Source organism: Ananas comosus, linkage group 17 (assembly GCF_001540865.1).
Source record: "Ananas comosus cultivar F153 linkage group 17, ASM154086v1, whole genome shotgun sequence".
NCBI lineage: Eukaryota > Viridiplantae > Streptophyta > Magnoliopsida > Poales > Bromeliaceae > Ananas > Ananas comosus.
Window position 1 is genome coordinate 5,196,731 of NC_033637.1, and position 24,420 is coordinate 5,221,150.

General features: G+C 32.2%; 1 protein-coding gene and 1 long non-coding RNA gene across 10 annotated transcripts; one reads left to right on the forward strand and one right to left on the reverse strand.

Moving 5' to 3' along the window:
- Positions 8,812–12,587, forward strand: LOC109722666. 7 transcript variants are annotated; one of them, XR_002219520.1, is made up of 6 exons: positions 8,819–9,339; positions 10,803–10,883; positions 10,967–11,121; positions 11,390–11,458; positions 11,537–11,614; positions 12,250–12,587. It is a non-coding gene; the product is annotated as an uncharacterized LOC109722666 (long non-coding RNA). The 7 variants fall into 7 exon arrangements; XR_002219515.1 differs by having other exon boundaries at positions 8,812–9,339; positions 11,390–12,120; XR_002219519.1 differs by having other exon boundaries at positions 8,817–9,339; positions 11,390–11,614.
- On the reverse strand, positions 18,271–24,017 carry LOC109723515. 3 transcript variants are annotated; one of them, XM_020251907.1, is made up of 11 exons: positions 23,320–24,017; positions 22,381–22,497; positions 22,128–22,250; positions 21,550–21,617; positions 21,258–21,427; positions 20,857–20,910; positions 20,010–20,119; positions 19,521–19,634; positions 19,110–19,235; positions 18,940–19,011; positions 18,271–18,794 (listed from the first exon to the last, which is right to left on the reverse strand). In XM_020251907.1, the coding sequence occupies exons 1-10, from the start codon at positions 23,445–23,447 to the stop codon at positions 18,984–18,986; spliced, it is 1,038 nt and encodes a 345-aa protein (XP_020107496.1). In that variant the 5' UTR covers positions 23,448–24,017; the 3' UTR covers positions 18,271–18,794; positions 18,940–18,983. The 3 variants fall into 3 exon arrangements, with proteins under 3 accessions (XP_020107496.1, XP_020107494.1, XP_020107495.1); XM_020251905.1 differs by having other exon boundaries at positions 18,271–18,771; positions 23,320–24,016; XM_020251906.1 differs by having other exon boundaries at positions 18,271–18,789; positions 23,320–24,016.

Consider the following 24,420-nt stretch of genomic DNA (forward strand, 5'->3'; position numbering starts at 1 on the left):
TGTTGTTTGTTTAGTAAGAAGTGTATGATGTAAAACTATAATTTATGTATAAATAATAAATAATTTAATAAATAAAAATAATATAATTATATTTATATAATTAAAATTTAATCTAAAACAACTAAATTATTTTTTTTATACATAAATTATAATAATACAACAATGAAACTATGAAGTAAAAAAAATTAATACTTGATTAATCAATTTTAATTTATCATATTTTAGATATGTCAACCAAATAAAAAAATAATTAATAACATAATTAGATATAATTATCTTTATCTAGTATATTATTTTATTATTTTTTCTTTAACTTCTTTCACCGTAATTGACTTCGGCCCACGATTGGCCGAAGTAATTACGTCATTTCGGGTTAACTCGAGTTTTGGCCGTAACTATTTTACGATGAACCAAACAACGGAAGTGGTAGCTTACAGCGTAAACGACTTCCCCCCTCTCCACTTCCCCCTCACTTCCATCCAAACAAACGCACTCTAAGGGGGCGTTTGGATTGACGTATTTGTAGATTCAACGTAAGTCAAGTGTAGTGGTGTTTGAGTTTCCCTGAAGTGTGATTATTTTTTTTTTTATTTGTTTTGATGTAACTCGTACCGCCTGAAAGTTAAATTCAATCACTTCTGTTGTTTGTTTTGATGTAACTTGGTGCTGGTAAAATTAGTTTTTTGAGTTCCGTTGTTTGTTTTGATGTAAGTAAGTGGATCTCAATATCTCCTAAATATAGTAGTAAATTTGCCACTATAAAATTCAATCTATTATATAATTAATTTTTTTTTATTATTTAAAGATAATCCTAATTTATTATAAATAAGGTAATTCTAACCCATTATAAAGGAAGTAGAGTTTAGGTTTTACTGTTTAATAAATTTTTTAGAGGAGGTTGAGTGTAGTGAAAGTCGAGTTCGGCACTTTAGAGGAGGAAGTCGAGAGTAGGTGAAGTGGAGCTCTAACGTAACTTGAGTTACATTATATTTTTCACTTACATCAAAACAAATAACAGAAGTGATGGAACTTCAGTTCCATCACTCTACTTACACCAAAACAAACGGGCCCTAAGGTGTGCGCACTCAGTTAACCTGCATTTACGGTAGCTAGTGCCTGCAAAGAGGATTATATGAAGTGCGTGCGGGAGCATGAATATTTGTGTTTCGAATTCTGGTAAAATGAAATCATATAGATTTACAAGAAGCCCTAATTAGGGCTATCTGCTGATGGTGTTTTTGGACTGGGCTGATCTTCTTTCCTCTAAAAGCCAGCCTGTTATCTAGCAACATGTCTTGGGCCATTTCTGGCCCATAATTGCAGGCGCTAATTTTGCATTAGAAAGCCCAAAACATTCGCAATTTGCTTACCATCTTGCGGTTGCAACTGCCACCGCAGAAGAATGTAATTATATGCTTCGTTGACCACAGTTGCATCCACAGTTTTACGGGTATGAAAGACAGAAAGATAAAAGCGCTTTTACATTTTTTTTAAAAAAACTTCTAAACTATAAAAATGGTACTTTTAGTTACTGCATTTTTAAATTAGACCTAATAAGCAAGGACTAATGGAGCTTAGATTTTGTTATTGGGAGTACGAATCATCAAAGGATATATATATATATCTGAGGATTCAGAACGACCGGAATTTTTTGCTTTCTTACAAATAGTCATATGAACTTTTGAAATTTTATATTTCTCATACAACTTTAAATTTTGCACTTAGCCACTTAGATTTATATTTTAATCATTTAATGTGATTAAGAAAAATTGATGTAAAAATTAAGTCTTTTAGTGTAAAAATTGATTTTTGAACTTGGGCTTTATAAATAAATGTGATAGTTATGGTCAATTTGATCGACCAATAGAGCAACGTAAATCACTCTAAATTGATGAAATATGAATTTAAATAGTTAGTTGCAAAATTTTGAAACTTCAGATAGTAAATATAAGTGTTTTAAACTTTTGGGGCTAGATTTAAAGCCATGAAAGTTCGAGTGGTTCTCATACATCTAACCCAAAAACAAGACTAAGTTACACTTTTTTGTCCTTAGACTATGAAGCGCGTGACACTTTGATAGATTCCTAAATTTTAATTTGTTATGATTTTTAGCTCATACATTCTAAATTGCTGTAATCAAATACTGCAGTTTAATTAAGTTGAATAAATAGTGATGTATTTTTCATATGATAGTGATCTAGCAGTATTGTGGTCGATGATGCACGAATGATTAAGATTCCACATTGTTACCAGTTCAGCAACACGTCAATATCCAATCAACCAAATTATACTATGTGCTTTAATTGAAACAATTTGAAAATTTTTCGACTTTCTAATTTACCCATTTTAGAAAGGTAATATTAAAAATACTTTTTTTACGTTCCAATCTATTTTCAATATACCCCTATAGTTAAATTTTGTTAATAAACTGTTATCAATAGTTGTTATATTTAAAAAATTACTATTTTACCCTTTCAAATATACCCTTCTACCACCAACAACTTTTCTTATTTGCCTTTAAGTTAAGGACACAAAAAGTATTTTGATTTTTGGTCTTTTCAAATATACCCTTTTGCCATCACAAATATTTCTTATTTGCCCTTATAAGGACAAAAGAAGTATTTTAAATTTTTTTAACTCTGCTAAATATTTAACTCACGTTTAAGCTAAGTTAACTTAACGAGTAGAAATAGCAGGGTATTTTGGAATAACGAAGAAACAAATGAGACGTAAATTGAAAAGATAAAAAAAAAAAAAGGGATAAATAAGATATTTTTAAAGTTTTGAACGATATATAAGCAATTATTCCAAAAATAAACTGTAAAAGTTGTATTCAGTTTGAAAAACTCAATTAATATAATTACCGTTATTACTGCGTGTTGGATTATTTATCACGCATTAAAATCCCCGGATCACGTGCTCGCACGAGAGCCCATGAGAGGGAAAGGAGGGAACAAACCACATATGCGTTAAGCAACAAATTAATTCCCCAAATCCCAATATAACCCATCTTAAATATAATTAAATAAGTTAAGAATTAATTCAAATTTACCAATATTTAAACAACCCACTATTTATGGGACGAGATTGTGAAGTTAAGGAATGTGGAATAACGAATCACTATTGGTAATGGTGCATGCATTGGATATGTGTCCCCTATATATTTTTTTTTATTTTTTTATTTTTTTTTAAGTTTGATTTTTTTATTACTTTTTTATACATTTTCCTGAAATCCATGGGAGAGTTAGCTTGAGCATTACTCCTCAGCTGGAATTTAATTAATTAAATAAAAAAAAAGTATGTTGGGAATGGAATAATTGTAGCCTGGACCAGGTTCCTCAACAAATAAGTAAATAAATAAGTTTTAAATAAATGAATAAATGTATCTGTAACATATATATATATAGAGAGAGAGATTTATACACTTATGTATCCTTACACATTTAATGCGGTTTTTGTGTTTCTCAAACAACTTATAAAAATTTTAGTGCTTAATTGGCCTAAGCACAACAACTTTTTGATTTTTAAGAACAAATGAAATAAAAATTTTAAGTTGTAGAAATCGAAACCTAATAAAACTTCTGTTGTTTCCGTTACAATGCTGAGAGATTTTTTAACAAAAATATTCATCAGAAGATTTTGACATAAAAATACGAATGTTTTTAAAATAGTTTTATTCAAACAACAGACTGCTACTACTATACGACTCCAAAATATCAAAGAAAAGGATTAATTAATATTATTATACAATTAGAAAAGGAAATAGTAATTAATTAATTCGTCGTGTCTCATCATTAATTGGCATCTAACTTTTACTATTTCTTTCTTGTTTTCATAATTCACAAAACTCTTTGATGTCCCAATACAATAATTTTCTCTTTACAAACACTTTATTTCTTTTTTGTTTAGAGAACCCCATCAACTTCTTAATTCCTTTTTCGTTTCTTTACATGGTTATAGAGTCGATTTTTATTTTACCCCTAAATTGAAATATGTTAGAGAATATATAAATGGGGTGTGTGTATTTCACCAAAAGTGGATAAAGGCGAGGTGATTTCAGGTCGTAAAAATTCACTTGAGTTATTTAGTTTGCTGTAACTTTATCTTGGATCAAAATTGAAACTTCTCAAAATACCATAATTGACTGTGAGGCCGAATTGAACTACGGGAAAAAAAAAAAAAGTGAGAAAAAAATAAAATACAAATGCATTTTTTCTATGTATGTTGTAAATGTATTTTATGTGTAGATCTTTTTACGTATCCTTTGGGCTACCACATACATTTTGGTGAGCCAGAGAAATATATTCTCACCATATTTCTATATTTATATTGGTGACACTTTTGTTCCTAGCTAGCCTCCTTATGAATGAAGTATATACCTAGCACAAATATTTGAGTCACCTACCATTCATTAAAATTTATTTATTTATTATTACAATGGCCACTCAGATATTTATTCCAACTACTACGTGAATTCAGGGTCCCAACAATTTATTTTGGTCCAAATTTAGTTCATGTGATGATATAACATGTGTCAGATCGAAGGACACTCTTGCCAAATAATCAATGTTACCATTACTCCATATATAAAATAAATATCAAATATAAAATAATAATTGTTAGTTTGAGAAGTGTTAAATGTGAAAAATATATAAACAAGGTTCTATAATAGTTTTAAGTTTTTGAAGATAATTAAACGGTTATTGCATATAATTTAATTAATGTAGGCTCTTAGCATTATTGATTTCGATCTTATTTAATTAAAGTATAAAAGTAGATCTCAAGGATGTAAGAGAAAGTGCTAAATATAAAATATTTAAACATTGTTCTCTACAAATTTAAGCTTTTATTAGAGTATAATGGTTGCTTAATAACGCAAAGCTTAAAGAGACATATATTATACATTTTGTGAGCATTGTACCCCCATTCTAGAGAAAACTGTTATGCAAAAGATATATATAATGAGAGCTATATCGATGCTCTTCATTCAACTGATGTTTTCAATGTCGCCCATCAAATTATTCAGTATGTATTTGACTTAAAAATTATCATTTTGAAGGAAAAAAAAAAATACCGGCTTAAATGTTGTTGACATCAGAAAACATGCGAGATAATACGATAAGAAGCATATCCGACCCCTCACGGAGCTAGTTAAAATTACAGAGCTTTCTATTGAATTTTCGCTCGTTGCTCTTCATCTAATATATCCTTCTTCTTTTTTTTCAGAAAACGATATCCACGTAGTACGTTTTACACTACCCTGAAAGCACAAGTGATCGGTATTAGCGAATAGAATTAGCCTTTGAATTGGCTAATGATTGCAAGTAATTTGACATGTTGATGTTCCCCCTCTATCTAACACTCCAACTTGTTGAAATTTCCAAAATAAAGATTTTTAGAACCTCATCCATGCATATATATATATATGGCTCCACATGATCCCTTATCCTTATCTACTTCTCTCAGCGTTCTTATCATTAAGATTAGTTGATTTTTGCCATCAAAAGACGTAAGAAAAGGTGGAAGGAAAAGAAGAATCAAGAAGAAGAAGCAAAAGAGAAGTCCCATTTGTGTAGTACAACTTATAGAGTAGCTATAGCTAGGCTCTACGTGACTGGGACAACAAAACCAACTGCTTAATTCCATCTTCTTCATATAATAATTAAAATATAAGTTGGCCCACAATATTATCCAATATATATGTAGCAAACATATTAACCTACATAATTAATATTTCTACAGTAAATAAATACTGACCGTATCTAGCACACGCAATTAGCTAAGGCCTACCATACAAACATTGCAAGTCGGTCTTAGTATTCCAAAATTTCATGCATGTTGCATTTTAGTTTCCTACGGTTTGCGGTATTTTAGTAACTATGCATACATTTCACTCAAACTAATATTTGTAAATGGCCCCTTCATCTTGTTAGAGTTTAATAATTTAAGTAAACTAATTTGGAGACCTCATTCAATTCATTTATGATTAGTTTCATCTAATTTCATAAGTTTTTGTAATCACTTTCTAGCAAATAAAATTAGAACTATTAATGACACACTATAACAAGATGAAGGGGCCATTTACAAATATTAGTTTGAGTGAAATGTATGCATAGTTACTAAAATACCGCAAACCGTAGGAAACTAAAATGCAACNATAAATAGGACATCTACACAAAAGTGTCCAAAAAATATGTCCCTATAATCTAATTCATTTATGATTAGTTTCATCTAATTTCATAAGTTTTTGTAATCACTTTCTAGCAAATAAAATTAGAACTATTAATGACACACTATAACAGAATTAGATTATAGGGACATATTTTTTGGACACTTTTGTGTAGATGTCCTATTTATGCCAAAATTTTTTTAAAAATCTACTAAAACTTAAATATAAAGTCCAATCCAATCAAAAATAAAAAGCTCCTCTACTCAACCAACCCTGTCCAGCGTAGTCGACCGGATTACAAATAGAAAAAGAAAAAAAAAGAAATTGATCACTATCTCCCCTTCACCTCCTCTGCTGTCGCAGCCTACGAGGTAAGGTTCCGACGGCTGGAGTTCTGCCGCGAGAATCTCGTAGGGACCGTAAAGAGCTACGATCGCCACGTGTCCCTCCGTCACAGGTCGCTGGAGGAGTGTATGCCAAACATCAAGGCGATCATATAAATCGCAACCTCACATATAACAACACTTTTAAAAATTGTCGATAATTTAGCCAGCAGTATTTTTTTTCGAGCTGTACTGACATTTAAAAGTGCCGCTATATACCTTTTTTTTGTAATAACAATTAATCAATAATAGAGTCATAAATATTAATTAATAAACATTTTAACTTACCTAACAAAAATCAGTATCTCCAAAACGAGTCGATCGAACAAGATAAAGTAGAGGGGTCTATTTCAAAACGAAATATAGTAGAGAGGTCATAGTGCATTTTAACTTATTATATATATAATATTTAATAAAGTATAATAAACCTATATCATATGTACAATAATGACCCACACAAGAATATCTTTTTGCTTGCACCTTGTGACATTTTCACGCACAATTTCTTTTTGCAATTGAAGGAATGTTAATATATTCCAATATTGACTCATGTAATAATTGGCATAAATATCAAATTGCCTATAGAAAATAGATTTAATATTTCTAGAAGATGAATTAATAATTTATTTTTTTGCATTTTTAAAAATTTTTGTATCTAATCGCATATGATCAATTATTATCTAATCCCTTGGTCAATGTGTGGACTACTGTACTTCCTAATTTTAAGTACATTGTCTTAAGTATAATATATTTTTTAAGATCATTTTCATATATATACATGTACTTGCTCTAACATCTAAATTTGAAAATTTCGTGTATGGATAGATATATATATATATATACACCCGACAAAATTAATTAGCTACTCATATATGTTATATGTTCACACGTGAGAATATTATACTTCATTTACATGCATATCTCAAATTCAAAAACTCAAAATGCTTTGAAAAATTCTCTCGTCCTACATAAAAAATAGTTTTTCTAAAGAAAATTTCAAATTTCCTGGAAAAGTCTCCTTTTTATTTTCTGATTGTTTTTATCCGAAAAGTAAAAACTTATGAATTCTTTTTTCCTCAAAAACAGCTCTCGATACGCGTTTGGTTCGAAGTTGGAATCATAATCGGAATCGAAATAAGCTGAAATCAGAATCGGAATCGGAATGACTCATTACCTAATTCTGTTTGGTTCATTACCTAAATCGGAATCGGAATAAATCATTTCCATTGTCGATGTTTGGTTCAGGTAAATATAAAAAATGTAATCAAATTAATATATATATTAACTTTTTCTTTGTAATATATTAATTTAAATTCAAACTGAAAATTAAATATTAAATATTTACATCAAAATTTCAAAATAATGTCAAAATTTTAAATCTATTTTTTTTATAAAAAAATAAACTTTGAAGTTGAGTGGATAATTTAAAATATAAAACTAAATTTCGATTTATTCAGATTAAAACTTAAAATTAAATTTTAATTTTAATTTGAATCCATAAATTTAATTTAAGTTTTAAATAAAATTTGAATAAAAACTTTATATAAATTAAAATTTAATTTAAATTCAAATTTATAAGTTAGATTCAAAACACTTGATTAAATTTTAATTTTTAATTCAAATTCAAATTAAAATTTAAAATTATAAATTTAATTTCTAAATTTATGGATTNTATATATATTAACTTTTTCTTTGTAATATATTAATTTAAATTCAAACTGAAAATTAAATATTAAATATTTACATCAAAATTTCAAAATAATGTCAAAAGATTAAATTTTAATTTTTAATTCAAATTCAAATTAAAATTTAAAATTATAAATTTAATTTCTAAATTTAAACTCATATTTTAATTAAAAAAATTGAAAAAATAAACTTCTTCCAAATAAATATCCATTCTATCCAGATTCAACTTCCAATCCTGTCTTCTATGTCGGATTGAAAAAATAGGTGATGGAAAAATTTCCATTCCACTCGGGAATCGAAATCGGAATAGAATTCCCGCATACCAAACACCTACAAATGAATTCACACATTCTGATTCCGATTAACACTACAAGAATTAGTAAATTTAACGACCAAATTTTAACGACAAAAATTAATTTTGGTCGTTAAAAATATAAAGAGTCACGTTCCAGCCAAAAAGAGACAAATTAAATAGACCTTTAACGGCCAATATTATTTTCGTAGTTGTAGATGAGTATCATCCGGTCGTTAATAATTTCGATTTGGCGCTTTTATTTTTGGTTACCGCAATTTTTTTCAACTCTCGCACTCAACCCTTCCTCTGCCCACTCACAGAGTCACCCTCTTTTCTTTTTCCCTTTCTTTTACTCTTTCTTTCTCCCTCCCACCCCTTCACCTTCCGCCTTCCTTTTTCCCTAAATAATCCTGTAACCCCACCGGATCCGCACCCTACAGGGCCACAAGAAGCGATCCCCCTCCTACCAGTTCGTCGGTGCAGGCGAGCCCTCGGACGGCCTAAAGCGGATCTTGGTCGCTGTCGCCCGGCCCTCTCACTAGTTCGTCGACGCGCCGGCCCTCCGACGGCTTGAAGCGAACCCCGTACACCGCAGCCCTCTCTCATCGGTTTACTTTTTGCCCTCTACAGGCCATCGCCTGATCTGCAACCCCCGGTCACTCCCCCTGTCACCCTGCACTCTACGCCCTTTGTTAGCTCGCAGCTTGTCGCACCCATCGCCTCTCAATCGCTGGTTCATGTGCATGCTTCATCGTCTCTCGGTCACCGCCGCCGCAGCCGCCGCCATACCCACCATGATTTTTTGAGTAATTTCTCTCTTTACTAATTAATTGTGTATTTGCCACAATGCATAGGACAAGAGTTCTTGAATGATAACATGATATCAACTGGGAGCAAATACTAGACATCTTTGATAATTTGCACAATAATTTATTGTGTTTTGGCCTTACAGATTACCAAAAGTAATGGGAAATTTTTTTTATATATATTAAAAAAATTAGATATCAAAATTTCCTTTATACAATCGTATGCTTGCTCACATTTAACTAATAGGTTCTTAGTTGTTTTTTTTTTTTTTTTAATTAACTAGAAGGAATCTAGAGTTTGCAAGATTTTATTGTCAAAGTTTGATTTTCTACATCAAGAGAATGCAAAAAGACTTTTACTTTTTATATTGTATTTAGGAATGGCTACCCTGAAATTTGAAATCATTTAATTTTGCCTAACCTTTCATTAGTTTATTCAAAAATTTAAAAATTCAAGTTAGTTTAGGTCTGTATATTTCTCCAAAAGAAAATACGATAATTGCAAAGACTTTTCATGATGAAGGAGACCTTCGGGCATGTTTTAGCTTTTTATTTCTTGCGAGAGAAGGTATCGTCCTGCTTTAATATGGAACCACCGGTAGTGATGCTAGAAAAGTAAAATCGACTCTTGATCATACATATTTGAATTAATTTTAAATGATTTTGAAGATAGTAGCTGAGCGTGATTCATGGTCAGATATTAAGGATTGATGTGGTGATTTTGCTCATGTAGATGTGACTATTGTAGAGAGTCAACCTACTATTTTTTTTATGCTTAGGAAGCTTATTCAAGACGATTGGTGTAGTGATTTTTCTTACTTTTCAGTTCAGAACTCTTTTAATGTGTACATTTTCGGGCATTTTAAAATTTTCAAAGGATAATCACTTAATCGGTTATTAGTTCTAAAACTCGAAAAGATTTTATGTAGTTCTAAACCTCTTTTAGATTTTTCATATTTCAGTAGTTAACTACTAATTCATGTGGTTAATTTTTTTTTTGCTGCATTTGTTAGTCTAATGAGAAGTTTTTGATGATAGTTTTCATCTTTCAGTAGTGTTAAGTGTACATGTGCTTAGTTTTTTGGTGCATCTTTCGGTAGCTAAGTATGCATGAGCTCCTTTTGCATGCTATAAGTTGGGAAGCTAGAAAAATAATCATCAAAGGATGTAAATATGATTCCATGAGAATAAGATGCCTTGGATACAAGTAATTAAGGAGCTCTTGGTAGCATCCATTTCGCAGTTTCTGATGTTGGCTTTCGCCCCATTGTTTTGTTGTTTGGGCTTAGAAAGCTGACAAAATGTAAAGAGTGAAAGAAAAGATGATGGGATATGATTCCTTTCATCTTTTTTCTTTTGTTTACATGATTGCATCTTGTATATTCTCGGCAGTTATCTCTTGACTATTTTCCGTAGAATAATCACCAGCTTGTATTATTTCTTTACGGATCTTTCTTCACCAGGATAAACGTGTGCGCGAGATTGCCTTGAAGGCCATGGGGCAAGTTATCAGCAAGACAGTGGCCATTGCAGAGATTATTAAGGTTGCTCTCACACTTCTTCTTATACTTTTTATAATATTTTTAGCTGATGCATATTCCTCTTCATCCATTAACATCCACTGCAGAAAAGAATACGGAAACAACCGAGGTAGTATTTCAAATCTACTCCTTCCATGATTAATTAAGTTATGAATTATGATGTAAACAACCGAGGTATATGGAGGATACGGCGGATATGGCTACAGTCAAGGTGGATATGGAGGATATGGAAACAACCAAGGTAGTATTTCAAATCTACTCCTTCCATGATTAACTAAGTTATGAATTATGATGTAAAACTGTTTGATGCTTGATTGTGGCATACTTGGCTTGCCAAGGAGATATGTCAGTCACGGCCTTCTTAAGTTATATATAAATTGAATAATTAACGGACATGACAGGATTTGTGTACTCCTAATGATCAAACTATTGTTTCTTTCTGGTTTATGCCCCTTATTTCTCTCCCTTGCAACTCTGAATGTCTTGTCTGACTTTGTCTCGCTCGATAGAAAATGGTGGATGGAACACGAACTGGTCTCGAGGTGGCGGGCGAGGCAGAGGGAACTGGGGCTATGGTGGTAAGCTCTTGTCATTCATTTGAACTCTTCTATTTCTGTTTTATGCACCCAGATAAGATCGCTTGGTTTCTATATTAGTTAGGGATGTAGAGCACATTCCTTTTTGCTTCCGAGTCATCCGACGTTGAAATCATGATAACTAGTGCAAAAGCAAAGGTAGGCTCTTTCAGATTTTGCAAATGTGGGTTGGCTTATATTGTTTGGGGATTTTAGCATGGTGGAGGTCTATGCATACATCCTTGTAAATTATATATTTTTTAGCATTTGTCTTGACATTTTGGTTTAGTTTGATTTTCTTGTTCCTCTCCTTAATAGATGGACATGAGAGACAGATTTAATTAAGATTAAATAATCTGAGCTGGTTAGTTTGCTGATGATTTTCTCCTACACTAAGGAAAAACCTACACATAGTACAAATTTAGGGTTTTGCTGTAACTCAATAGGCTTTGATGGAACCTTGTTACAGGCCTTTAGCATTTGAAAGTGTAAAGACATAGTTGGCCACTCTCCTCATTAAACCTAACACGAAGCACTTGCCTCAGACGAAGTAGTGCTTCATTTCTTTTCACCATACGTCCAGCTAATAATTTTGGTATTACAAACTGTGTAAGAGGGAGATTCTTCAACTTCTCTAGTATGATGAGGTCATTCTGAGATCAAAGGTACTGTAATTTTAACAGCTTATTATTTGTTCCACCAGCATATTTTTAGCTGCAGAAATAAACTAATGCATTAAAAACGAATTGTTGTTTCCATTTTATATGTACCGTGCTTTTACCATTTCTGTGCAGGATATGAACATGGCCGAGGTGGTGGGGGGCTGGGGGGCAGAGTGTTTATGATAATTCTTGGGACAAGAAAGACAATGAATTGCAAGCTCCCTTTTTTGTTTTTATGTTGACCTTTTTTTTGGAAAAATGACGGTTGTACTTTTTTTTAGCACTTTGTTATTTTGGTATGGTAGTATTTCATTTCAGCACTTTGTTCTTTTGGTGAATGTTGACTACTATATGTGTAATGGGGTGATGGTAACTATATATGTACTAGATGAATGATTAGGAAAAAGAATATGAAAATGTGGATGCTAATTACTTTTATTGTTAATGAAGTTTTATTACAAGTTTATAAATTGTGGAGTTGCTATAAGTTTGTTTATATATATATATATATATATATATATATATATATATATATATATATATTATTGTGTATGTAAATTATTTATGTGGTTAAATAAATGGCCAAAAATTAAATATGCAATATTTGGCCATTAACGACGGGAAGAATGGTCGTTGTTATATTATCTTCTTCTACTTATGAAATATTTTTAACGACGGAAAATATGGTCGTTAATTATACTAGCGACGAAATGTTTGGTCGTTATTAACACTATGGACGGAATAATTATAGCTTTTGTAATATCTATTACGAAGGTAAACTGGTCGTTATTATAAAATAGAGTGGTTACTAATGTAACATAATAACGACGATAAATAATGTGGTCGTTAATACTATATAACGACTACCAGTTTCTTTTGGTCGCGATTGTTTTTAACGAAGGAAGCTTTTACGACGGGTCACGACGGGTGGATTTCCCGTCGTTATTGACTTTTAACGACGGAAATATGGATTATCAACGACGGTACCTCCTTTCGTTAAATAAGGTATTTCTTGTAGTGTAATTCCACGGTGAAAAAGAAGCGAACCAAACAATCCCAATTGATTTCTAGAGGAACCAAGCACCCTTGTGGCTAAATTTTTCAATAATAATATATACTAAATTTATTTGAACATGTATTGGATCTAATATATGATATGTAACTAATTAATGCTTAAGTCCTAGTTTAACCATAAAAAAAAAATCGTCAACATTTTAGAATGTACCAAATAAATCAATGGTAATTAAGCCTTTTCCTTTCCATAAAAAACTTTTTTCTAGTTGAGAAAAAAAAAAAAAAAAGGGTATCTTCGCACGTGCCAACCCGAACACGTCGACCTTGACCCATGCAATGCTCTACCCGTACTTTTCCGTACAACTACAGGAGCTAATGAAGTTACCATTAATTACTATTAATATTACTATATACTCTCCTCTAATTAATGAATAGGGAATTAGAATAAACCTTGGGATAAATAATTTAATCTCCTCTTGTGAAAATTAATCAAATTAGAATAGTTAGCTTAGCTTGGAAATTACGATATGAATTAGTGTACCGGATCACGTGCACGCACGTACGCCCATGCAGGGAACAAGACAAATGCGTTAAGCAACATCCCATTTAGCTCTCCCCAATAAGCAATTCCCACGTGTGAACTCACCAAATCCCGATTCAAAGAGGAGAATAAGAGAGATTAGAGAATAAGGTTTTGTTTAGATGCGTGAATATCACATTCCACGTATTCCTTTGGTTTACTCAAGAAGTTTTTAGTGTTTCATAAATGAGAAATATAATATGATTAAATATTCAAATTGTATATTATATTCGATCTTCAAATTATTTTTACGGAACAAGTCAAATCATGTTGTAAGTAAAAAATAAAATTTCTTTCTTCTCAATAACACACACACAAAAAAAAAAAAAAATATACTGAATAAGTTATACATAAATAACTTACTTTTGACGCACAAATAGGCCTAAGTCGATTACTTATTGCAGTAGTTATTCCACAGTACTAATACACTCATTAAATATTGAGTTAGGAATTTATGTGGATTTGAAGGAATAAGGAATTAGCATGCACATATATATAAAATATTTATATAGAGAGAGTTGAGCTGGAATGCTATTGGTAGCAAACGGGCTCCGTTGTCACCTACTTATTTTCGATAATAGAGTTTTCAAATCGACGATCAGTACCGTTGAATATGATCTATATCACTTGAAGTATGTAGAAACCAAATTTTAAATCTTTTCGATATCATTAGCCTAATGATCAAAGAGTTTCAAAATTTGTAATTTTAATGGTCATATAATTAGACGTTTTCTTATTTAACAGCGTAAAAATATTGAAATCTATTAAATTTTAATTAGAAAATTCGTTAAACTATTTAGAACAAAATCTATATTCTTGATCTTGATTAGAAAACTCCTATCATCACTTTTTAAAGAATATTCATTTTCAGCTGTTCACTTTTTAGTCCATTTGATGGACAAGAAAACAAATATTGAGAAAATATGAAATTTGGTTTCTAGATTTTTCAAATTGTATAGATCATATTCAACGATGCCGATTGTCGATTTGGAGACTTCATCATCGAAAATAAATAGATGGCAACGGAGCCTATGCCGCTGGTGGCTCTAGATGTGTCTCATCTAGCAGCCGTCGCAGTCTACACATATTCTCTGTATATATATATCAACTCGACCTTACCTTAACCATCGTTTAATTGAANCTTAATCATGATTAATTAATAAGGTAAATTAATAATTTTGCCCTTCTTCTTTTTCCTCTTCCTCATTTAATCCAAGGTTTAATGACATATTCTGAAAAAAGTCACAGTTTCAAACTAGGGTGATTTATAATGGAGGGTTAGATGCAATTTTTCATCCCAATTAATATTTTCAATTGAATTATTTGATTTACTTTTGAGAATAAAATTTCAAAACAGGAAAAAGGAATTACTAAACTAGATTGATAAGTAATAAATAAATTCCATTATGACATAAATACCTCACTTGAGAATTTATTATCCCATAACAAAATCAATAAATAATTAATCTATTTGATTTACAATATTTCTTAATAAGATTTTTAGGAATACAAATTAGGAATGGAGAATTTGTATGTTTAGCTCACTACAAAAATCTGACGTGACAGAAATTTACGATTCTCATAACATCTTCAAATTTCTCAAATTTTTGAGAATTCAAAACTCATATCCTCTTTATGAATAAAAGTCTTATATTAAACTTATTAATGTAACTTAGTTATTTTGCAAGTTGAATCAAGCACAAATATAATGTAAAACTCAACTTAAACAAGTTGCTATGCACAAATATTTAATTTTAAGCTTAAAAAAATATTATAATTAAGCTCAACTAAAGCAAGTGCTCATAGTAATGTTTCAAAGAAGAGCCCTACAAATGCATTATAAAAACAATTCCACTTCAACTCACATGTGATACAGAATTATGCCATGAACATCCATGAACTCAAATGAATGGGTAAAATAATAATAATAATAATAATAATAATAATAATAATAATAATAATAATAATAATGCTCCCTTAATTAAATTAGTTGATTTATATAATAATGGACAATAATTGTTTTAGTGCAAATTATTTTTAAATAATAATTGTGTTCCCAGATCCACATAGATATTAGAGGCCCATATGTCTTCATACTTAAAAAATATAGGTTAAAATGCACTTTACCCTCTTCAATATATTGTGTATTGTAACTTAATTTTTTAGATAAAACATATATATATTTAACCTTACTGAAATGTTACGTCGTTTGCATTTAACCTCTTAGATAAAAAAAATACGCACTCCACCCCCTTGAGGAAAAAAAGAAAAAAATAAAAAATTAAGGTATATATATATATATATATATATATGATCATTCCTTTTTCTTTTTTTTTTAAATACTCTAATTTGATAGGATATTTTTTATCTTTTGAGAAGGGTTAAGTGAATATTTTTTTATATTTAGAGGATAAAGTATAATATGTGATATATTGAGGAAGGTTATTTGCACTTTAGCATTAAATCTAACTTAATAACACCATGATATTCTAGCTTATACCCATCAATAAGGATGTCAATGGATACTGATATTTGAAATTTTATCCGAATCCGTACCTAAGCGAGCGGGTTTACCAACGCTTGACGGATATGATTTGGAAGCGGGTATAAAAAACTGAATGGATTTTCTTTGTACCCAACCAGACCCAACCCTGACCCAGACCAGAATTGATTTTATATTATATAATATATAAATTTTTGATTGCATATATTTGAATTTGTATTTTGAAATTTTAGATTTTAATATAATATATTTCGAAAGATGGTAAAGAGAAGTAATCATTTTGGGTTTGCGATGTTACTGGTTTGGGCTTTAATTTGGTTCAAGTTAGGGTGTAGTAGACTTTCAAAATCCATCAAATTCGGTTTTCGAAAACCCACCAAAATTCAACCCGTTGACATCAATACCTATCCAATCTATTGACGGCCTTACCTGAATCTGACCGGTTGATATTTCGGGCTTCATCAGAAGTATAAAATAAACTTTTGAGCTCCAAAAATAAAATTTTTAATTTAAAATAATAATGTCAAAAACTATTAATGTTTTTTCGAACAGCACTAAACAAATTAATTACCATAAAGATAAACTAAAGATGTAACATTTTATCACAGCCCAAGTACACCTAAGTCAACCAAGAGAGCATGCATGGAACCATCCTTACCAACACACCATATGCTTAATTAATAAAACCAACAAGTGTACCAACAAAGCCCCTAACTATGCATAATAAATAAATGAGGATAGTACATAAATAAAAAGTCCACTTATTAGGGTCTATTTGTTTAGATTTGAAAATGTAGTGCGATAATTATTTTCGTTGTTTGATTCGCTGTAATAAAGATAAAGTTAAAATTCAAGTTACCCAAGATAGCTATGGTGAAATAAGATGAAGAAAATAATAATAATAATAATAATACAATGGGTAATGCTAACTATTTAAATATATTTGATTGGAGTACTAATAACTCTTTTATTTAGTTTACATATTTAAAATGTGATGAAAATTGATTAGGTAAATTTTAATATGTCTTTCATTTAGTTTCACATTTTTAAAATACAATGAAAATTGATTAATTGAGTATTAATATTTTCAGAGCTGCAGAGTTTGTTAGTTACTTCACGAATTATTGAAAATCCGAATTTTTGATTCCGAATTTTTAGATTATCTTATACTTTATATTTTATACCGAATCCGTTTTTTAAGCCGAATTTTTCAACGAATTTAAAAATTAGAAAATAAATTTTATACATATTATACCCGTACCGAATTTTTGCCGAATCCGAATTAACTAACTATGCCACAGAGGGCGAGAGGGGTCTCTTTTAGAATAGCATATAGTTTAGGGGTCTTTATAAATTTTTCACCTTTTAAAAATGAGCTTATACAGTGATAAGGGTGCAATATGGGTAATCTCAAAATGCGCCGCAACCACATACAAATCCAAATTCAGTGTTTGATTTGATGCATTTAAATCCAACAATCGTAGTTTAAACTGTATGAAAAGATCCAACTGCAGCAGTTCAAACTATCCCTAAATTGGCTACAGTTTTAACTACAGCAATCGGAGCGAATTACTTTAGACAAAAGATAAGCTAATCTCCCTAATCACTTTTAAACAAAACAAAAATTCCTTTTTCACATGAGAGATAATAATCTCACCAACACATACATATGAAGTGATAAAATATTATAAATAATAAGCTTCTCAACGACATGCAACGAAATAAATTATTTAAAGTTGCAACGTTTTATGCTACATCCATTCAAACAAAATATATAGAGTTATAACTGTTGTATTTCTAGCTGCACTGTATTTTAAATTACATCCAACCAAACGGCTCCGTAATAAGATAAATAAATAAATAAATTGGTTGACGTAGAGCCACAATATTACCATCATGTGCGGCTCCAAAATGAAACCAAAATTCTCATTTCTGCTTCCTGCTACAGCAGAAAGCTGGCTCGTCTGTTTGCCAAATGCTTTGCTTTTGCTTCTCGAGCAGAAAAGCGAACTTCTCGCTCCCGAACTTTTCGACTAATTTTAAGCACTTCCTTGTGTACTTTTAAAAACAATATACATTGGTAAAATTTTACAGAGATCCCCCTCGACTATTCGCGCTCTTCGAAATGGCCCCTCGACTTTTATTTTATTTTATTTTTTTCATCCACACATATTTCCTTGAACTGGATGATTTTATTAGACTCAAATGAGTTCAATCACTTTCAACTTAACATAATAACTCAAATAAAAAATAAATAAGTAAATAAATAAAGTTGCGGGGGCCATTATGAAAAGAGGAAAAAAGCCTATAATTGAGAGGGTTTATAGTATATAAATGTACATAACATTGCCCAAAAAATATATACCATAGTTTTAGTGTTAAAGATATCCAGGATATCTCACTGTTTTTACTCTCTCACTTTCATAAATTTATGGTAACAATGAGAATTACGCATTTTAAAGCACTTACAAGAGATAGACGAACTCGATAGAACACGTTTTTCGACGACGACAGAGAATACCCACGCGCTTGTATTCTGATCCTCGACCAAACATCCCTGGATGCGAAAAGAAGCCTAAGCTTTCCAGCCAAAAAAATGCGCATGAAATAGGGTTGAAAAGGTCATTTTATGGTAAAAGCTTCGTAACCGCGCATGGAATTGCACTGTACGAGAAAGCCGAATGAAAAGTTCAGAGACTAAGTTGCGAAGGGATATGAGTAGTACCTTGTTGAGAGGAAAATCAATGCGAGACCGGAAGCAGATGCGCCTCAAAGAATGCAGCAACTCCCTTGATCCCTGCGTAGATCACCATCGTCAAATAGTAGACAATTTAGGTAGAAATTGTAGTTTGATGTTTTTATTTTATGAAATATATACGGAGCCAAGAGTCCTACTTTTTCGAATCTCCGTAATAACTCAATGCTTCTTGAAATTTGTTCCACAGCGGGCCGGTCTCCTGAAGGTTGACGTTTTCAGGGCCGCCGAGATAAGCTTGAACGATGAATTCGTGGCTCCTCTCCCTATATTGTAGCCATAATGGAACACGGATATATCATAATGTTGCTTGTTTTATAGATTTTTAAGCGAAAGAAATAAAATGGTTTGCGCCGAGGAATAGTTTCTTGCTATAGAAGAAGCGGAAGCTTCAAATTGGAGCTTATTGCTTTCGGAGCCTAGAAGCTTATTTTAGCCTCCCGCCACAGTAAAAGCCTTAGACTTTTTGTTCGCCAAATGTATAGCTGCTGCTTCTCGGAATAGAGAAGCTACGCCAAAAGCGAGGACGAAAAGGGAATTAGAAAACGAACCTCCCCTCATATTCCGAAAGCCACGCCAAGTAGGCCGCGCCGAAGTACATGGATACGAACGGGTTGTACAGATCATCCACCGAAGTGACTTTATATGCCCTACAACCGACGTCCCTGGAAAAAGGAGTAGATGGTAACAAAATGTCAAGCATGTCATGGTCTTGAAATTTATTTTCCAGAAAATTTCACTAGCAACTTCTATAATTTGCTGTAGTCCATAGAACAGGGAAAAGAAATGCAAAACTTGTAACATCTAGAAAAACCTGCATTTAAGCACAAATAAATTGTTTAGGGTTTTTTTTTTTTACTGAAGTTATATGTGGGGAATAACACCTACGATAAAGTAATTTCCTTTACATGTTGTTGTTTAATAAGAACTAATTATTTAAAACAAAATATCTGCTGTCGAACAAAACCGATGACACAGATTCTGCAAATCATTGGACACGAAGAAAGTTACAGATAAGTAGAAAAGTAACAGGGAGTAACTTGTAAAGCCAGAGAGCAGTAGGATAGTCGATTCCCATTAAGCCGGTCCGTGAGCGTATTCCGTTAACAAACCTCATACTGCATACCTCGGCAAGCGCGGCTAGAGCTGTCTGCATGGAGGATGAAATTTAGAAGCACAAAAATATAAACACTTAACGGTAGATATATCCGAGATAACCAACTCATCACAACCGGAATTTGATGTGCAAAATGAAAAGGACAAAAGAAGGCTCCCAGCATGTTAAGCTCATCTAATTCCCCAGAAGGGAAACTTCAACATTGTATAGTTTTCGAAATTTCCAAGATATATATACATATATGTACCCCTGTAAAATCTGAATATTTGTTTATGTGTGCCTCGGAATGGCTCTCTTTAAGTTGGGAATTCACCCAATAGTATGGTTTATAATAGAAAATTTCCTTAAAAGAGGCTACTTTTGCAAGGGTTGATGTGTGAGAAATCAGAAATGAGCTTCATGGATATAAATAAATAAAGTTAAAGATTTTTTTTAAAATTCAACAGTAATTTTATTAAGTTCTGACCACTTTTTCACCTCACAGAACTGTCAATTTGTTAATTGTTGTCTGTTAATTTTAACATGCAATTGTGGAAAATAACTAAAATCAAAACAATAAGTCGAGGAGTCGTCGGTCGATAAAATAATTTGGAGGGTTTATGTCAAAAGGCCGTACAGTCGGAGGAGGTCTCCATACATTTTCAGCTACTAATATAGCAATGAGAGGGAAGGTAGTTAGTCGGCTTAAACTAGTGTATTATTTATTATCACTTTGGCATCTTTCGCATTCCCCGAAACCATGATTACGGTTATTCATAAATAAAACTTACAGGTTTTACTCCTCTTGAACTGAAGTGCCGTGAAATGATAATTTCAGCAACTGCCTGAAATATTAATTTGCAGTAAACTTTTGAGCCACGAAGACAAAAGGAGTAGTCGATAACATACTAAAAACTGATGAAATAAAACCACGTACAACGGCAACAAAAGACTTGATTGAGTTGACCTGATTACTAACGATGTGAAATGAAACTGCAATTATTCTTCATAAGGAAACCCAGATTTTGTAGCAAATAACAATGAGTACTAAATCCGCAATTAAGTAAAGTATTTAAGAGACGATATCGTATTGAAATTACTAGATTTAGATCTGCATACAAAAGTGAAGCAACTCGAAAATGCCAACTACAGCATGAAAACAATCCAGAAAATGTTTTTGAATAAGCCTTACCTTCACCTCAACTCGAGAAAGATATGGCCGCTTCTCTGAGTCGTGGGAGAAACGAACTCTCCCACGCCTTTCGCCGGATTTTGCCCACTCCTTTAGAACATCAGGATGCTTCCACATTTCTTCCATGTCTTCTGCAGATACTGCCGAGTCCCAGAATGTGCATTCTTCACCTATCACCCGTACAGTACAATAATATACCATAAGAAGATACACTAGATTGTCCATTCTGAAAAATTTGAGATCCAATGTGTATATAAACATGTATTCTCATAAATGCAGGAAAAGTTACAACCTGCCTTTAGCATACGAGCCCTTAGACCGTCAGATGCTAATGGATTATCGTCATAAATTTCTTCTGCTCTGAAAATTAGATGGCAAAAACAGACATAGATGAGCATAAAATACGTAATTAAGGGGAATTCAATTGCATCAGCGTCCTCAACCTTTTCTTCTGTTAAGCGAAGTTTCAGTTTGGTAATCGGTCTCTTACACTCTTCAGTTTTAATAGACAAAGATGCCCAAATATCTCTTAAACAGAGGTTACATGGAATTTTCTATCCATTTCACCAAAATAATTGAAAGGAAAGGCTACAATTGCAGCAACATAGAGTTGAGGGACCTAAGCACAGAATGATTCAGGACAAAATACTGAGGGACCTAAGCACAGAATGATTCAGGACAAAATACTGAAACTCACTGAAATTTTGAGGTCCCTTATTGCAATTTATTCCAAGTTCATAGAAGTTTTAAAACTAGTTCGATGGGGAAGAGACTTGTACAGTCGCTTGCAAAAAAAAAAAAAAAAAAAATGCCAAAGCGAAAAATGGCAGCAATATTTGGTTTTATATGGGGTAGAAAAAATCACAAAACCTCTTAGCAAGTAAACTGTCTCTGACTGATAGATATCTTTGGAAATAATCTGCTGTCGATTTGTGAGTAGCCTTCTTTATGCCTCCTCTATAAGCTCTGATAACAAATTCTTCGCTTCTTTCTCTGTGATACCATTTTGTCAAATATTTTAGTTGGACATAATCAAGAGTACAAACTAGATTGAATATAAATTATATAATATAACATATATATATATATACACACACACACATATATATCAAATGTAGCATACTTTCCATCAGAAGAGGACAGCCATTTTATGTAAGCAGCACCGAAGTACACATTCACAAAAGGCTTGTACAGCAACATTGGATCGCCCTCTACTTCGTAATTTCTGTACCCCATTTCCCTACGAAATCAACCATAATCAATCAAAAAAGTTTCATAATTTCCATGTCTTGGAATAAGGAGAATTGGGACTTGTTTGGTCCAGCAGGACCTTTTGCAGAAGCTTTGTTCAAAGATCAAAGAAGCACTTAAAGGTTTTTCCATTGCGAACATCTTCCTCTTGCAGCACTAGCCAAAGCTTCAAATCGGAACTTTTGCTTTTGGGCCTAAAAGCTCATCGTATATTCCAGCGACAGCAAAAGCTCAAAATCTTTCGCTTTCTCTATAGCAATGCAGCTATTCTAGAAGCCAGACCAAACAAGCACTTGGGGCTCATTTGGGGCACTACAGGGTGCAATGTAACTGGATAAAGTGTTTTGACAGTATCTTGTTAAAAGTAGAGGCAATAAGGATATAACTATTTAATTGGAATCCTCCTGACAAGAAAGTCTTCTCTGCAGAGGGATTTCTTGTAGGATTCGTACAAAGCCAATCTAAGGACATCATATCAGCATCTGAAAGTAAATCAAAGCAGTATAACAATTTCAAGTTGAAAAGATAGCAGCAGTATTTAGTTGATATTTGGTTGGACAGGATTCTCATATGGAATCCCTATTACAGGGCAGACTTCCTCCCTCTCGACAATTCTCTGCAGCAGAAACAGAAGCTCTCTGGTGCTTTTAGGCCTTAAAATCCCGTTTCTACTTCCCTCCACAGTGAAAGCTCAAGGTTTTTCTATTTCCAAAGCACTCTAGTGCCTCAGAAGGGGTGCTTGTAGCTAAAAGAAAAAACAGAAGCCAGGCCAAACAGACAGTTATCTAGTACGCTTGTGGCACTTAAGTACCTAGCAAGCCATTCTGCGACTTCGGGGGCAATCTGCATGAGACCAGCCGTTCTCTCCTTTTTCTTCTTATCATAATTCTCAATTAAAAGTATTCTGTTGCTTGCAATTTCAGCAACAGCACATAGCATATCCTGCACTAGAGAATAAGACCACTATATTCAGGCAATTTAGTATTATGAGAGTATAATTGATAGTAACAAAAGCCTCACAAACAATCATAAGTTATACACATAGATTTGAACTCTATTATAGTTCGTTTTCTCAAACTAATGAATGCACCATTCACCTTCCCATATGTTGATCTCCTGAGAGAGAACACAAATTAGCTTGCAAAATGTTGGAAATGTGATCACTGTGATAATTTTTTCTGGAAAGTTGACATTACTTGAAACCCTTTTATTCAATCCACCGTGTATTAAGGTAAGGCATCTGAAATATAGATAGTGTAGCTTACTACAGTGATGTGTAAGCATACAAAGAGTATTCTGAGTTTCCAACTTTATTGTGGGAGAAAGGACATCAAGTTCCATCAGAATACAAGCATTCGTTAGATTCCTTCAAGAAACTGCCAAATGAATTTCATTTAAGTTGTATCATTATTGCCTTGCAATTTAAATTGATGGTTCTTTACTTCCGTTGCAAGCCTTTTAGTATGCAAATTCAACAGATTTTTAAAGACATTCTGGCTCAAAATGCATTACTTGCTCTTGAACTATTTTTTCAGTAATAAAAAGATGCAGAAGTTAAAAAAAAAAGCGAAATGAAATAGTTCAAACTTTGCAGATACAAAATCACGCATAAAATAGATTTAACACAATTATAGATGCAGGTGGGAGCTGTGAGGAATATATACATATATATATATATATATATATATATATATATATAGAGAGAGAGAGAGAGAGAGAGAGAGAGAGAGAGAGAGAGAGAGAGAGTTGAGCTAGAATACTCCCAAAAGCACTAAGGGAGTGGTGCTTTTGAGTTTTTAGCCATTGGATGAAGAGATATAGGGTTGAGATGATAGTGGTAGATGGTAGTAGATGGTGGTAGGTGGAATAGTGTTTGATCCAAAATCTATTATTAATCAATGAGTAGATCTAA